Source organism: Charadrius vociferus, unplaced genomic scaffold (assembly GCF_000708025.1).
Source record: "Charadrius vociferus isolate BGI_N301 unplaced genomic scaffold, ASM70802v2 scaffold309, whole genome shotgun sequence".
Classification (NCBI taxonomy): Eukaryota; Metazoa; Chordata; class Aves; order Charadriiformes; family Charadriidae; genus Charadrius; species Charadrius vociferus.
Window position 1 is genome coordinate 2,194,180 of NW_009661370.1, and position 13,306 is coordinate 2,207,485.

The 13,306-nt window shown below is 37.8% G+C and overlaps 1 protein-coding gene across 1 annotated transcript in view; it reads left to right on the forward strand.

Annotated features, from left to right (window-relative positions):
• WDR64 (WD repeat domain 64) overlaps positions 1-12,130 on the forward strand; it is an 89,046-nt gene extending 76,916 nt beyond the window's left edge. Inside the window, 8 exon segments of the mRNA XM_009893656.1 lie at positions 445-552; positions 1,930-2,035; positions 3,732-3,793; positions 4,194-4,303; positions 5,087-5,275; positions 7,475-7,574; positions 10,902-10,982; positions 12,020-12,130. Of these exon segments, the coding sequence (XP_009891958.1) occupies positions 445-552; positions 1,930-2,035; positions 3,732-3,793; positions 4,194-4,303; positions 5,087-5,275; positions 7,475-7,574; positions 10,902-10,982; positions 12,020-12,130 (867 nt within the window).
• The last annotated feature ends 1,176 nt before the right edge of the window (positions 12,131-13,306 follow it).

Genomic DNA, 13,306 nt, shown 5'->3' on the forward strand with positions numbered 1-13,306 from the left:
CATTTAGCAAAAGTTTTAAACTGGATAAGTAAGTGTAGAAATCTATGATTCAGAATTGTGAAATGTCACTTAGTTATTAAATGTCCCTTCATTGCTGAATTTATAGTAATTTCTAGAAGCCTCATGCAGAGGCTGCAAAACTGCCTCTCAGCTGTCCTGATGACCACTGTCTTGCACTCCTCTACTCTCACTAGTGCTTGCAGTTTCTCTGAAATCTTTCGCTGTGCTCTAAATAAGGATCCTCCGCATCATGGAGCAATAGTTTGGGCTGGTTTAGATAAGATCATGAAGATTGTTCTAATTTCTTTTCAGTTGTCTTTTATCCATATCTGTAATGTTTTCAGAGTAACGCCATCTTGATGATGGAGGTTATTTTCAAATTTACTTTTTTTCTAATGTTATTTACTTTCTGTGCATTCAAAAGCAGTACTAAAAATTGTTAAGAAAATGTATGATCATTTGTGTTCCAAAGCAGAAGACGCAAGTAACTTACACTTACCAGTACTGGCTTCTGCTCATGAAAATGGCTGTATCTATCTATGGAGTATTCAGGTAACTATCTGAATGTCTTTGGGATGGGACTGTGCCATTGAGAAGGTAATTCTACTAATCTTTGGAAACATGCTTTTTAACTAGCAATTGCAGCAGCAGATATTTTATCGCATTTCTTGTTTAATAGTTTCTTCCATGGACACAAATTAGTTCTGCTTTAATAATTGTAGCAGAGAGTAATGGCAAGTGGAAAATGAAGAAACATGATTTGAAATAATTATTAACAAAAACTGACTGTAAAGTTATATGGAAGTCTAGAAGTTGGTTTTTCACTCACATCATTTACCTTCTAAGAAAGGATGATAGGCAAGGCAGAGTGTTCTACTCTTAGAAGAGAAGAAATCTGCCTGGAACATTGCACAAGCCAGCTAGCACTAGTAGGTTTACAAATTAGGAGAGAATAGTATCCTAAAACATAGCGTCTACAGCTATAATCAGCTTGTAAAGCCAATCACGCAACAGAATGCCAATGGCTTAGTTGTCATATCACCTCAGACCTATGAGACTCTATTCCAGAAAACATGTTACTCTAAACAAGAGATAAAAAGTAAGTACAGAAAGAAAGGGGAGTACCATGATATGGTCAGGTAATATTGGTCATTGTGGCAGACAGTGATCACAATACATCAACCATATAAGGCTTTAGCAGAATCCCGGCAAAGGCAAGTCACAGGGAAAATTTTTCAGAAACATGGTACGGTAGCTTTGCAGATGTTTTATGCAAAAAATAGAATGCAATAGTAAAAGTCCTCAGGTATAGTAGGTGTGGACTTTGTTGGGTTTTGTTGTCTTCACAGCTGATACATTAGTGTGCTTAGATTCCTTTAGGAATCCTCAAGTTCAGATGATGGTGATGTCATCACTGACATGATTGTCATCATCATTACATGGATGATACAGTCGAGATTCTCCTTATCTGCAAGACTTTCTCCCTCACCTCCTCCCAAACTTGAAGAGACAGTAAGGGAGAAAGTCTACTTATGCTGGCTTGACAAATAGAACAGGTTGGTGAAGGAGATATCGTGGGTCCATCTGCAGCGAGAAAAGACATTTTGGTAGCAAATGAGATGTATGCTGATGGTATTCCACAGCAAATGAGAGATAAGTGGTAAGGTAGGAGTAGGTACTGTGAATTGCTTGAAGAGTGAAATAGCTTGTTCTTTTGATGAGGAAGAGATGGCAGTCTAGAGGAACAATACATCCCAGCTATTTCAGTAGATTAGGAAAATACTTTTTTAGCTGCCTTCTGAATAGATATGAGCTGAGTAATGCTGAATAGATCAAATCAATGGCACCCAACTTCTGAGGCACTGATTTTATTTTTTTTATGTAGATATTATAAAGAGAAATATGTGTTTGTTTATTTATTTATTTTAGGGAAAATTAGTGAAAGAACTTTTGCCATTTTCAAAATACCCTTCAGTTCCTCTGACAGCACTATGTACAGACATCTCCACTAAGATGCTTTTGGCAGGCAGTAAGGGTGAGTAAACACGTTAGTCATTCTGTTTGGGACAGTTGTAGGACCACAAAAAATCATGCTGTAAATGTGCCAGAAACGTGGAAATGAAGGTCCAAATGCTGACAGACTTTCTCCATCAAACCTATAATTAAATAATTGGAAAAGGAATTTGCTGGTATGAAAGGATGGTAGATTAAAGCTTAACATTACATTAATAGCATTATCAGTAGAATTGTTTTCATAAAAGATAGTACAATTTTCTTAATTCACAAGCTCAGCATATACTTTTCATCTGAATTACTGTATTAATACCAAGGGCAAAGGTTATTGCTAAGAACGAGCAAAAATTTCACATCCACGGTAATAAAACAAAATAAAAAACTGCAGCTGCTCTGTATCAAGAGCCATGATTCAGACACTGATATGGAGTGCACAGTAATGGCTTCAGCAGTACGCTGCTGTATACGGAAAGAACGCACTTGTGGTCTGTGCTAGCAGCTCATTGTTAGATTGTTAATTTTACACCAAATCTGGCTTTCATTTGGCAGAAAGTCCAAGAGTTTATCTTTTGTGTGATTCTCCTCCAAACCTTTAGAATCACTTTGGCAATTTTCTTCTTCTGCATCTGTCATATGAGATTTTTGTTCTTTAATGTGTCACTTTTCTTCTAAAGTACCTAGTAGAATTGTTTCCTGCCAGCTTCCTGCTCTTATGCTGTCAGAAGTTGGATGGAGCAAGGGTTTTTTTCCCATTTGTTTCAAAACTGAGCAGTAGCTTGACGTTAATGCTGCAAATGAAGAGGACTTTCCACTCCTCATTGATTAAAATCAGTAAATAAGTTCAGGAAGGCAGCATGCACTAAACAGGATTTTAATTAGTTGTGGAAAAGTATCCACCCTATTACCTGTTCATCTGATACTCTCCCTTTGTCCTTTTGTGTTTGTGCCAATGTGTATTTGCTTTTCATGCTTTCCTCACCATTCTATCCGCAGTGCTACTACCAATTTCTTGTTCTCATTACAGATTTTCCCTTGTTAGAAAAAGGTCAACTTCTCTGTGATCCTCTTTGCTTGCTTGCAAATGCACAGTCATAGAAACCAGATATGACTAGTATGAATGTTGGAATTGCACAAAAAATTCTTCTGTCCAGTAGCAGAAATGAGAGATAAGGGGCAACTTCAGCAGGGAAGAGGGAGCCTCGGCAGGAAACTGAACAGCCGTGGGTCCTCAGGAAAATGGTTCTTTGATTCTAGTTTCACATGAGTGCGCTAAAAGGGTGTAAAACATTAAGCTTTCATTATGTATACAATTAATCAAACTTTGTCCATTTTACCAGGACTGAAAAACAGTTTCATCCCCAGGAAGCTCTCATACCTACTTTGTGCAATAGATAACTGTCTTGAGAAGATGATTCTTATTTTTTCTCATGTCGTTTAAAGAAAAAATTTTACACTCTTTACATTTCAAACCTATGCAGTTAATGACAAAGTGCTCACAAAGAGTATACATATATTTCTTTGCATATTAATGAATTGTCCATTATTTTCTGCTTTGTGCTTGACAATGAGGTAGTGACATTTGTCTTAAAACAACTTTCACTGACCTGTAATCTTTGCTTCATTCTGCGCCGTGTTTACCAAGAGCATGTGGTAGCAAATAGTGAATGTGAAGCACTAACAAAATTTATTGATGTTTTGCTTTTTCCTTTTTGAAACAGAGGGACATATAATGCGTTGGAGCATTGACTCATTCTTAGAAGATCCACAAAATAGTAAAAATGTAAGGAAAAATCTGACAGATTTTCTTAACTTGAACAGTATACCAAGATAAGACAGAGAAAAATGGATTCAGAGCTCTACAGGGACTAAAAACGTTCCGTGTACATAAAGGTCACATCTTTTGTTTGAAATAATAACTCGACACTGTGAAAAACAAGAAAAACATAAGTAAAATGCTGTTAGCATTATTCCATTGTGTTCGAAAAGGCTATATTAAAATGAATTTATCCATGTCCTCTGAGTGGTGTTTCTAGCATATGCCATTTGCAGGCTGTTTCATGGAGGGATTACTTTTTCACCTCATAATTTTCAGAAAACCATGCTGATAAATCCACTATGCTAGCAACCATGGTGGCATACAGAACTGCCTGAAATGTGGTTATGTTGCTTTTTTCCCTCAGCAAATAAAGGAGGAGCTCTGCTGGAGGGCACACTCTACTGAAGTGGTTGACTTATTTCATGAAGAGGAGAAAAATGTGGTAGTGACAGCATCTATTGATGGTTCAGTCAGGTACAAAAATGTCTAATACTTCTTAGTGCTATGGCAAATCAGTTGAACTATCTCCAAAGTTCCTCTTCTTGCTGGACTTAGAACTTAAATAAAACACAACATTAGGTGCATTTTCTGTTCCGCACCTGAAAGAACGAATTTTTTAATGTTCCAAGTTTTAATGTTCCAGTTTTCTCAGGAAGTCAGACCTTTTGCAGTCATTTTCTTTCAGCAAGGTGACCTTGAGTGCATAGGTAATGGCCCCATTATTTTAGAAATTACCTCCTGTTCTAATTCTGTTTTAGCTTTCAATACTTGTTAAATTGACATGGGTCCTAAGCATGGCATCTAACCAATGCTTATGCAATCAAACCATTGCAGTCTGAAGATGCTTTATAGACAACTGTAATTTCTTCTTGGCTAACAAGTACATTTGAAGGGGTTTCTTTTGGGGTTTTGGGGGCATCAATGAGGAAATTTTGTGTAGATTCTGCTTTGGTAGCAGCACCTTACTGTAGGAGCAATTCAGGATATTGGTGCCTTTACTCCTCAGTTTCATAATTATACAGATGAAATGTTTGTTTTCTGATTTTTACAACATCCTTCTAAGATTTTTTAACTCTCAAGTTACTTACATTATAAACAGCAAACTTCAGTCTCATTGACTTTTTTTATGACTAGCATCCTGAACTCTAGAATAGTGCTGCCAAACTTGACTACAGATATTTTGTCACTTTTGTTTCACTTCTAAAAGTATCCATTTTTCCTTTCTGTCCTTCGGCACTGCTTCTACTTTGTCTGTAGGCTCTGGCATGCCATGAACGGATACTATCTTGGTTACTTGGGACAACCCAGGAAGTTTGAATTATCAGATATCAGTCGGTTGATTTTGCCTTGTGATGTTAATAACTTTCCTACTATAATTAAAGAGGAAAGCAAGCATATGGAAAAGACAAAGAAGTTTGAATATCCTCTGATGCTGGACAGGGACAAGTAAGATCTCATACATTTACATACATGTATGATTAGGGAAACCGTTCTGAAAATATACTTAAGATGCACCTTTCACCTGGAGGTCAGAAAAAAATATTAGTATTTCCTATGAGTTATTTAGAAAAATCCTTTTTAAAAATATTTTTACACAGCATGGATAAATATCTTTTGTTATGGTATGATATTTATATATAAATATCTTTGATATTTATTGATGTTGATATAAATTGATATTTATATATAAATATCTTTAGTTATGACTAGGTGACAGTCAGGATTAGGTGATGTTCTGGATTTGAATTCAGCAATAGTGATGACTAGATAATTGTCTCAGATTTTAGCCTAACTAGAGTCTGTATGTTATGTACATTGTTCAGGTTAGCAGTCTGTTTCCCTTCCAGTTCCAGAAGCTGATATACTTCTGGGATCAAATAAAAAATTATTGAAAAAGCTTAATGTGAATAGTTTCAACCCAAACCCAAACCTTTCTGTAAGATTAAACCCAGTTTAATATTTCAGTTTAAAAAATGGTCGCTTTAAATTTGCTGGTATATTGTAGATACATTCACATATCTCTGATCATGACATTCTGACACTGGCATAAATGTTGTGTGTTCAATAGCAGTGTTGGACCTCTCTTCTACGTAGAGTTCTCAAGAGATGTTGGTTAGTTACAAGCCAAGCCAGAGAGCCTTGGCCCTCTAGCTTAAGTCATATTCCCAGTCCTGGAGTTCCCTGGTTTATTAATTAGTGGGTTGACCAAATGAACATAAATACTGAGGCAGGAATCTTCAGAGGCAACATGCACATTGCCTTTAGTAACAAAGCAGTCCAAATCTGGGAAAAATTATTTCAGGGATTAAAAAGCCATGTGTACTTTAGTGATAAGGTTTCATATACCATGTGCATTTTTAGTCTGCCTTTTATTTTAACCTAAGCTCTTTGGGACAATGGGAAATCTCTAGGGTGCTTTACTGTTACCCCATTTTGGTCAGTATCCTGCTAACGCTTATTATTACATAGACTTTTTACTCATGTGAACAGTCCCACTGAAGTCAGAACAGTAACTCATCAATAAAGATAAGTGCTTGGCTGTGTTTGAAGGACTAACCCCTGTAGTCCTTTTGAATAGTCAGCAACTAGTTTGAAACCTCTGGAATCAAAGATATTATAATTAAGCCAGCTAACCTTAAAGAAAGAATGGCTAGCATACATTTCAAACACATTAATTAAACAGACAGCAAACAAATGAGAAGCCTGCTTAACTGTGCAGAGAATTTTAAAAAAAAAAAGGCAGCCACACGCTGCACAATAGAAAGCTTCGGTCTTATCATTCTATATAGTCTGTGTGCTCTCACCTTAAGAGTAACTTGATTCCTCTGGATTAATTGTACCAAATAGTGTAATGGATAGCTAGTAAACCATCCTCCAAAAGGCGTTGTTACTTACGAGTGATAGGCTTTGTTGTTGACAGGATATAGGAGCTTCTCTTGTGTCAAATCAATTATCTTCACGATGCTATTACAATTTTCATGTTGGATAGCTGTCATAGAAGTGACTACGATAATATTTTAAAATTGCATTTAACAAATCAAGCCAGCTGAATAGCATAGGTGTTTACAGTTTAAACAAGTGGCTCACGTGATCTATTGAAAAATGTCAACAGGTAGACAGACCCATATAGAAAAATGGTCTCAGTTTCTCTTTGTAGTTTATAATAATTCCTTAGCTTTTGTGCTCTGACTTAATTTTTCTGATTATAAATGAAATTGTGCTAATCTGCACTAACAGACACTCTACTCTAGATCATTTCTTCTTGTGATTAACTTTGGAAACCAGATATATGACCAGAGGAAACCTTCTTTGTTATGAAAGTGGCACACAGGAATTGTAGCCAGAACTGACAGAAATGCTGAAAAGCCATTATCAGAGAGTTAGCCCCCAGTTGTGGTAACTAGTGGGTTTTTTTTTTATATTAATATTTCCAGCTTCCTAAAGATGGCAAGCCAGTATCTAGGCTGACAAAGTGTTAGTGAAGTACTTCATGACACCTATGAAGGTCCTAATAGAAATTCTATTTTGAAGGTATATGGAATAATTATACTTCAAAATAACTTTATTCTAGAGCCATCTAAGAATGTTACATTCAAAATTGCCATTTTAATAACAGTATTACATTTTTCTGTCTTTTGTGTACAGATGGAAGTCACTGATCAGATCACCTTCAGTTTTAAAAAAGCATAAACATGTGGACACAATTCAGGACTTGAAGTTTTTCAAAGCTCTGGCTTCTCCAAAGGTAGCTACTATATAGGACAAATTCGTTTCTGTTCTGTGCAACATATAGGAAATGCAATTGTATTTCTCATTTAGAAAATAGCCATAAATAACCCTGCATATCCTTCTCATTCAATGGACAAGCTAGAACAAAAAAATGCATAAACAGAAGGATCAAAGAAACCTCTCTGGGTTTTGTTCTCATTCTTTCACATTTCCAAATTCCAGTTTAGAAAGAAGCACACACTAATTCACTTGTTTGCTTTGGCAGCATTAAAAACCCCATGAACCAACAGAACCAACAGAAATCCTGTAGTTTACTTGAAGGAAGTGTGAAAATACTAGAACAGTGAATCCCTGGTTATACAAAACATTTCTTTCAGGCTTCAGAAATCAGAAAACAGGAGCTCTGACTGAATTTAGATTATCATTATGAATACTTTCTACAACTCTAACTGAATAATGGTGGAGCTCCTCTATCGTTACCTGGCTTAGCCGCTAAAAGTCTGGGAATGCATGAAATTTTTTGTTGCATTGGGAAAATGGAAAAAGATACAAATCCAATGACCACATAACAAAAAAAGCTTCCATTAACACCTTTCTGACTATTTGTCTCCAAAGGGTAGTGGCCAACACCTGCTGAAGGGTATGAATTCTTAACATCCTCTTCTAACATTTGTGGTACCATGAGTCGCTTATATACTACAATCTGTTATCCTAACACAGCCAGCTAAAGTCTAAACAGTAGTCAGTAAAAGACAACATTACTCCCTGTGACCAGCTATTTTTCTAATGTACCTTGGGTGAAAGGATGACAAGGTGAGCGGAACACACTTCTGTACTGTTTATTGCCCTGACTTGCCAGCCAGTTCTCTTCTCACTTGTCCTCACTTACTGGGACACCAAAGATACCCAGACCAGCTCTCATCTTGTCTGGATGCTTGATTATTTGAAGCTAGTGGATTACCTGCTGCTAAGCAAAGGTAGTCGAGCGTGCAGTTTTGAGGCATTCTGTAATATCACCCCAAGGCAGCAACAAGTAAACAAGCTCTCATAAATCACGGTTATACTAGTGACAGATGCTGCAGTCTCTAGAGCACCCTGTGTTTAAATCACAGGGAAACTCACGTAGCTGCTTTTGTACCATAGGAGCATACACTACAAAGTAACGGCAGTTGATCATTGGTCCCCTGCTGTTCAACAGCTGTAGATACAGCACTGTGTAATAAGAGAGAACACTGTTAGTGGGAAAAATATGTTGATGCTGGGCATAAAACATGACATTTACTGTAGCAAAGTCAGTGGTTGAGTACCTTGTGGGACAAGTCAGTAGCGGTGGGCTTTGCTTTGAGGACTCAACCTAGTATTTCAACCTAATAAGGTTCAACAAGAGCAAGTGCAAGATCCTGCACCTGGGGAGGAAGAATGCTAGGCACCAGTATAGGTTAGGGGTGGACCTGCTGGGAAGTAGTTCTGAGGAGAAGGATCTGCGGGTCCTCATAGACATTAAATTATCCATGAGCCAGCAATGTGCCCTTGTTGCCAAAAAGGCCAATGGAATCTTGGGCTGCATAGGGAAGAGTGTGACCAGTAGGTCGAGGGAGGTCATTCTCCCCCTCTACCCTGCACTGGTGAGGCCACAACTGGAATACTGTGTCCAGTTCTGGGCTCCCCAGTTCAAGAGGGACAGGGAACTGCTGGAGCGAGTCCAGCGTAGGGCAACCAAGATGATTGAGGGATTGGAGCATCTTCCTTATGAGGAAAGGCTGAGAGAGCTGGGACTCTTTAGCCTGGAGAAGAGAAGGCTGAGGGGAGACTTTATTATGGCCTACAAATATCTAAAGGGTGGGTTGAAGGAGGATGGAGCCAGACTCTTTTCAGTGGTTCCCAGTGACAGGACGAGGGGCAATGGGCACAAGTTGGAACATAGGAAGTTCTGTTCAAATACATGGGAAGAACTTCTTTACAGTTAGGGTGACAGAGCACTGGCACAGGCTGCCCAGGGAGGTTGTGAAGTCCCCTTCTCTGGAGATTTTCAAGACCCACCTGGATGCAGTCCTGAGTAATGTGCTCTAGGCAATCCTGCTTTAGCAGGGGAGTTGGACTAGATGATCTCTAGAGGTCCCTTCCAACTCTGAAAATTCCGTGATTCCATGACTCAGTGGAGGTCTCATAGCAGAAGATATTTGATACATGTTAGCACTGGAGTCCCCTTCTGATTGAGCGTTTGATGAGAAAAGGGTGCTATTCAGTGGCTCTGCAAATTCCTAGAGTATATGGTTAGTTTACTGTAATTCAGTTGTCCTGTCTTTCTGAAATGGGTAATGTCTAGTACTCAATGCACATAAGTAATGCTTAGAATTGACAGACAGACACTGGAACACATTGTCTTAGGAATGTTTTACATTGTTAAAGATGTGGTATCTCTTCAGCTGTTACTACTGCAGAACACTCACTAATGTATTAATAAGATCATGAAAAAATGTAAGTAGAAAATCTCTGTACAATAATTTCAAATTAAACTCACGTTTTCAAATTTGATGGAAACGAGCTCTTTGCAGTATTTCAAGCTGTAGGTGCCCTTTTTTTTCCTTTTTGGAGGACCATATATTGGCCTCCTCGGGTGAAATCATGGCTATATCATGTAAACACAGTTTCAGTTCCTGCCCTGTGCATAAGTATAATACCTAGGTAAGTCTCAGAATTCATGTGAGTGTGGATGAACTGCCAAGTACCTGAGGTATTTTCACAAATTCAAAGCTTTCAACAGCAGAAGTGTCTTTTTGTTCATCTGCATCTTTCCCAACTGGCTGCTGAAGTGTTTGTGATTTGCATAGCCCAACAGAAGAATAGCCAGACTAACAGTCCTGTGATGAAGCTGTAGTCTGGGAGGGAGTTCTTACTCCATTACCCCTTGGCTAGACTTCCACTGTCCTCTGATAGTATGCATCCACCAAACCTGACATGGACCCTGAAAATTACTCCTTTATTGAGCTTATCGAAGGTGTTAAGAGGTGAGAGAACTAAGCAAGTGTTTAAAACTAGTGTTAACTTAGATGATAAAAAGCATGTTGCTGTTAACTGTCCTGATTTTGTGTCCCTTGGGAAGCTGGAATTTTGCTGGTTATGCATTTTCTACAGCGGAAGAATGATCCCCTCCTAATTTTAAAAAAAGTTCAAGGCAGCCTTTACATGATACAAAGAAAACCTGCGTATAAACCATAATATCTCTGCATAGTAATGATAAACCTTTCTTCAGATTTACCATGCAATTCAATAACAGAAGTAATGTCTTCATTACCTTTTGTCTTCAGCTAGTAATGCACTGACTTTGGCTTCCCTTGGTCAGATCCATAGACAACCTTTGGAAAGTTTTGAGTCTGGAAACAGAGACGCTGATGCAGTATTTGGGTTTCTTCCTATATATAAGGTAAGCACAAATGTTTTCTTTTCTATCTATTGCAGTGGCATTCATACAGCAGAAGCCATTAGCTCTAGTAAATTATTACAGTCATGTACTCTGGCATTCTGTTGTTGGGTGTTGGACTAGATGATCTCCAGAGGTCCCTTCCAACCCTAACCATTCTGTGTGATTCTCTGATTCTGTAACTGCCTGCTTCTTGATTTAATTTTCTAACATGGTTTGCATTACTACCTATGCAACTCCATTCTCCATCTGGTGGAAGATTGGGAAGCCAGTTGAAGAGAGTGTGCCACAAAGTGAGTATTCTAGACATTTACTTCTCCTGTTCAACCTCATGTCATTAACATTTTGCTGAGACTTGACTCTTCTAGGTAGCCCAGAAACTATTGATTCTTATCTACATAAAGCTTTGGTTATTGTAAGTTAATACTGCTTTATGGGTACTATTGATTTGATTTATTGCAAGCTGTCTAGCAAGGCTTCCTAGGTTGTTCCTTCTATTGAAAAAGACCAGAATGTCCACAGCCTCGTCTATCCCACCTATCATAGGATGGAAAGAATCAAGCCTAGCAGAGGTGCTGATCTCGCTCTATAGGGGATACCTAGAGAACTAGCCCAGATGAGACTCCTAACGTCTGGATGGTTAGTTAGGTGGGATGAATAAGGCACTCTGCATTCAAATATACATGACTTAACGTTTGTGCATGCAGCATTACAGAATATCTCAGAAAACTCAGGAGTATACTGTTCAAATAATTGGCACATATGCTATTCTTCTGACCATTAATGCGCCTTGGAAATCTATGTTTTGTTTTCTTCCAGAAGAAGAAAATAAAATACAGGGAGTCTTGTGCCTTGGCAAGCGAGGAGCAACTAAACTGAAGCCAATGGCACTGAAGTGGATTGACAATAAAATGAGATCAGACTTTTTCTGTGAGCTACATGCACAACAAATCAATTTTTGCCTGTCCAGTTACAAAATGCTATCAAAGTGGTCTGTTGACCTGAAAAGTTCTTGAAATTTTGCAATTTATTTTTCAAAGGTCTTCAGTGGAACAAAGCTGAGACGTCCAGTCTCACTGGATGGACAACGGAGACCGGTTTCAGTGGAGAACAGGGTCAAGACAAATAAACATAGCGTCCAACTTCAGTAAAGTCGATTGGCAGGTTCCTTACATTAATTTTATTCTCTGTGTTTTTCTATTATATTTAAATCCATTTCATTATGAAGTAGAGCATCTAGAAATCAAATTTTTACTTCTATTACAGTCCTTCATGCAGAGAATAAATTCTAATAAAGCCAGTGTATAACAAGATACAGAAAAGCCCATCTCACTCCACTTTTTGATGGTTAAGAAGGAAAAGCACCTTACTACAATTACAAAAGATTCAAGATTAAGAGCCATAAATCTTCAAAAATTCTTTTGCTAGCCATCAGACTTCTCTAAAGAACAAGAAATGTTATTCCAGAGGTACTGCTCTAACCTTTCTCTCATGTTTCATGAGCTTTTGTGTCCTTGGATAAGCAAAGAGTTGAGAGAATGTTCCAGAGGTAGCCGGCGTACCCTAGCCAAATGTCTTCTTCCAGAAACATTTTGATTTCCTTGTTAATCATGTGGAGGTAAGACAGGAGGAAGATTGAGAACTAGGTTCAAATAATGAGAAACAGCCCAATTTAAAGATACCTGTATTTAGGCCACAGCATCATAGAACATGTCATCTTTAACTCTGCACTGCTTTAAGCTGAGCTAACTTTATATTAATTATATGTAATTACAGAAACAGAAAAAGCAAAAACCAAGCCAGGCAAAGCTCTTTGCAATTGTTTTGTTAATGCTATGCGGACAAGTCTTCAGAATTATCATTCTAATACCTTTTAGTGCCAATATTTTTGTTTGTTCAGAAGATGCCTTGACCAGAATTATTAACAGAATGAAATGACCATATTACCCCCAAAAAAAATTTTCAGCACCTCAGACTCCTTCTGGTTTATGCTACTTTTTCTGATCAATTTACTGCCTGTCAGTTCAAGTTTACAGGCAAAATCCTGAACCCTTGTTGCACCAATTTAAATCTCAGCTATGCATATTTAAAACAGTAAAAACCTCTGTAGGTCAACTCAATTGACCACAATTATTTTCATCATTTTTATCATATAGTACAAACCAAGCCTAGGGCATGGTAGATGTGTTTAAAGGAAGGTCAATGTATGATTCAGGGTGTAACGAAGGTGAAAGTATAACAGGATTATTTTATCATTATTGTGATTCAGTATGAACTCCTGACACTGAACTGTTGTTAACAAGACCAAAATTTGTAAAATTTACTCA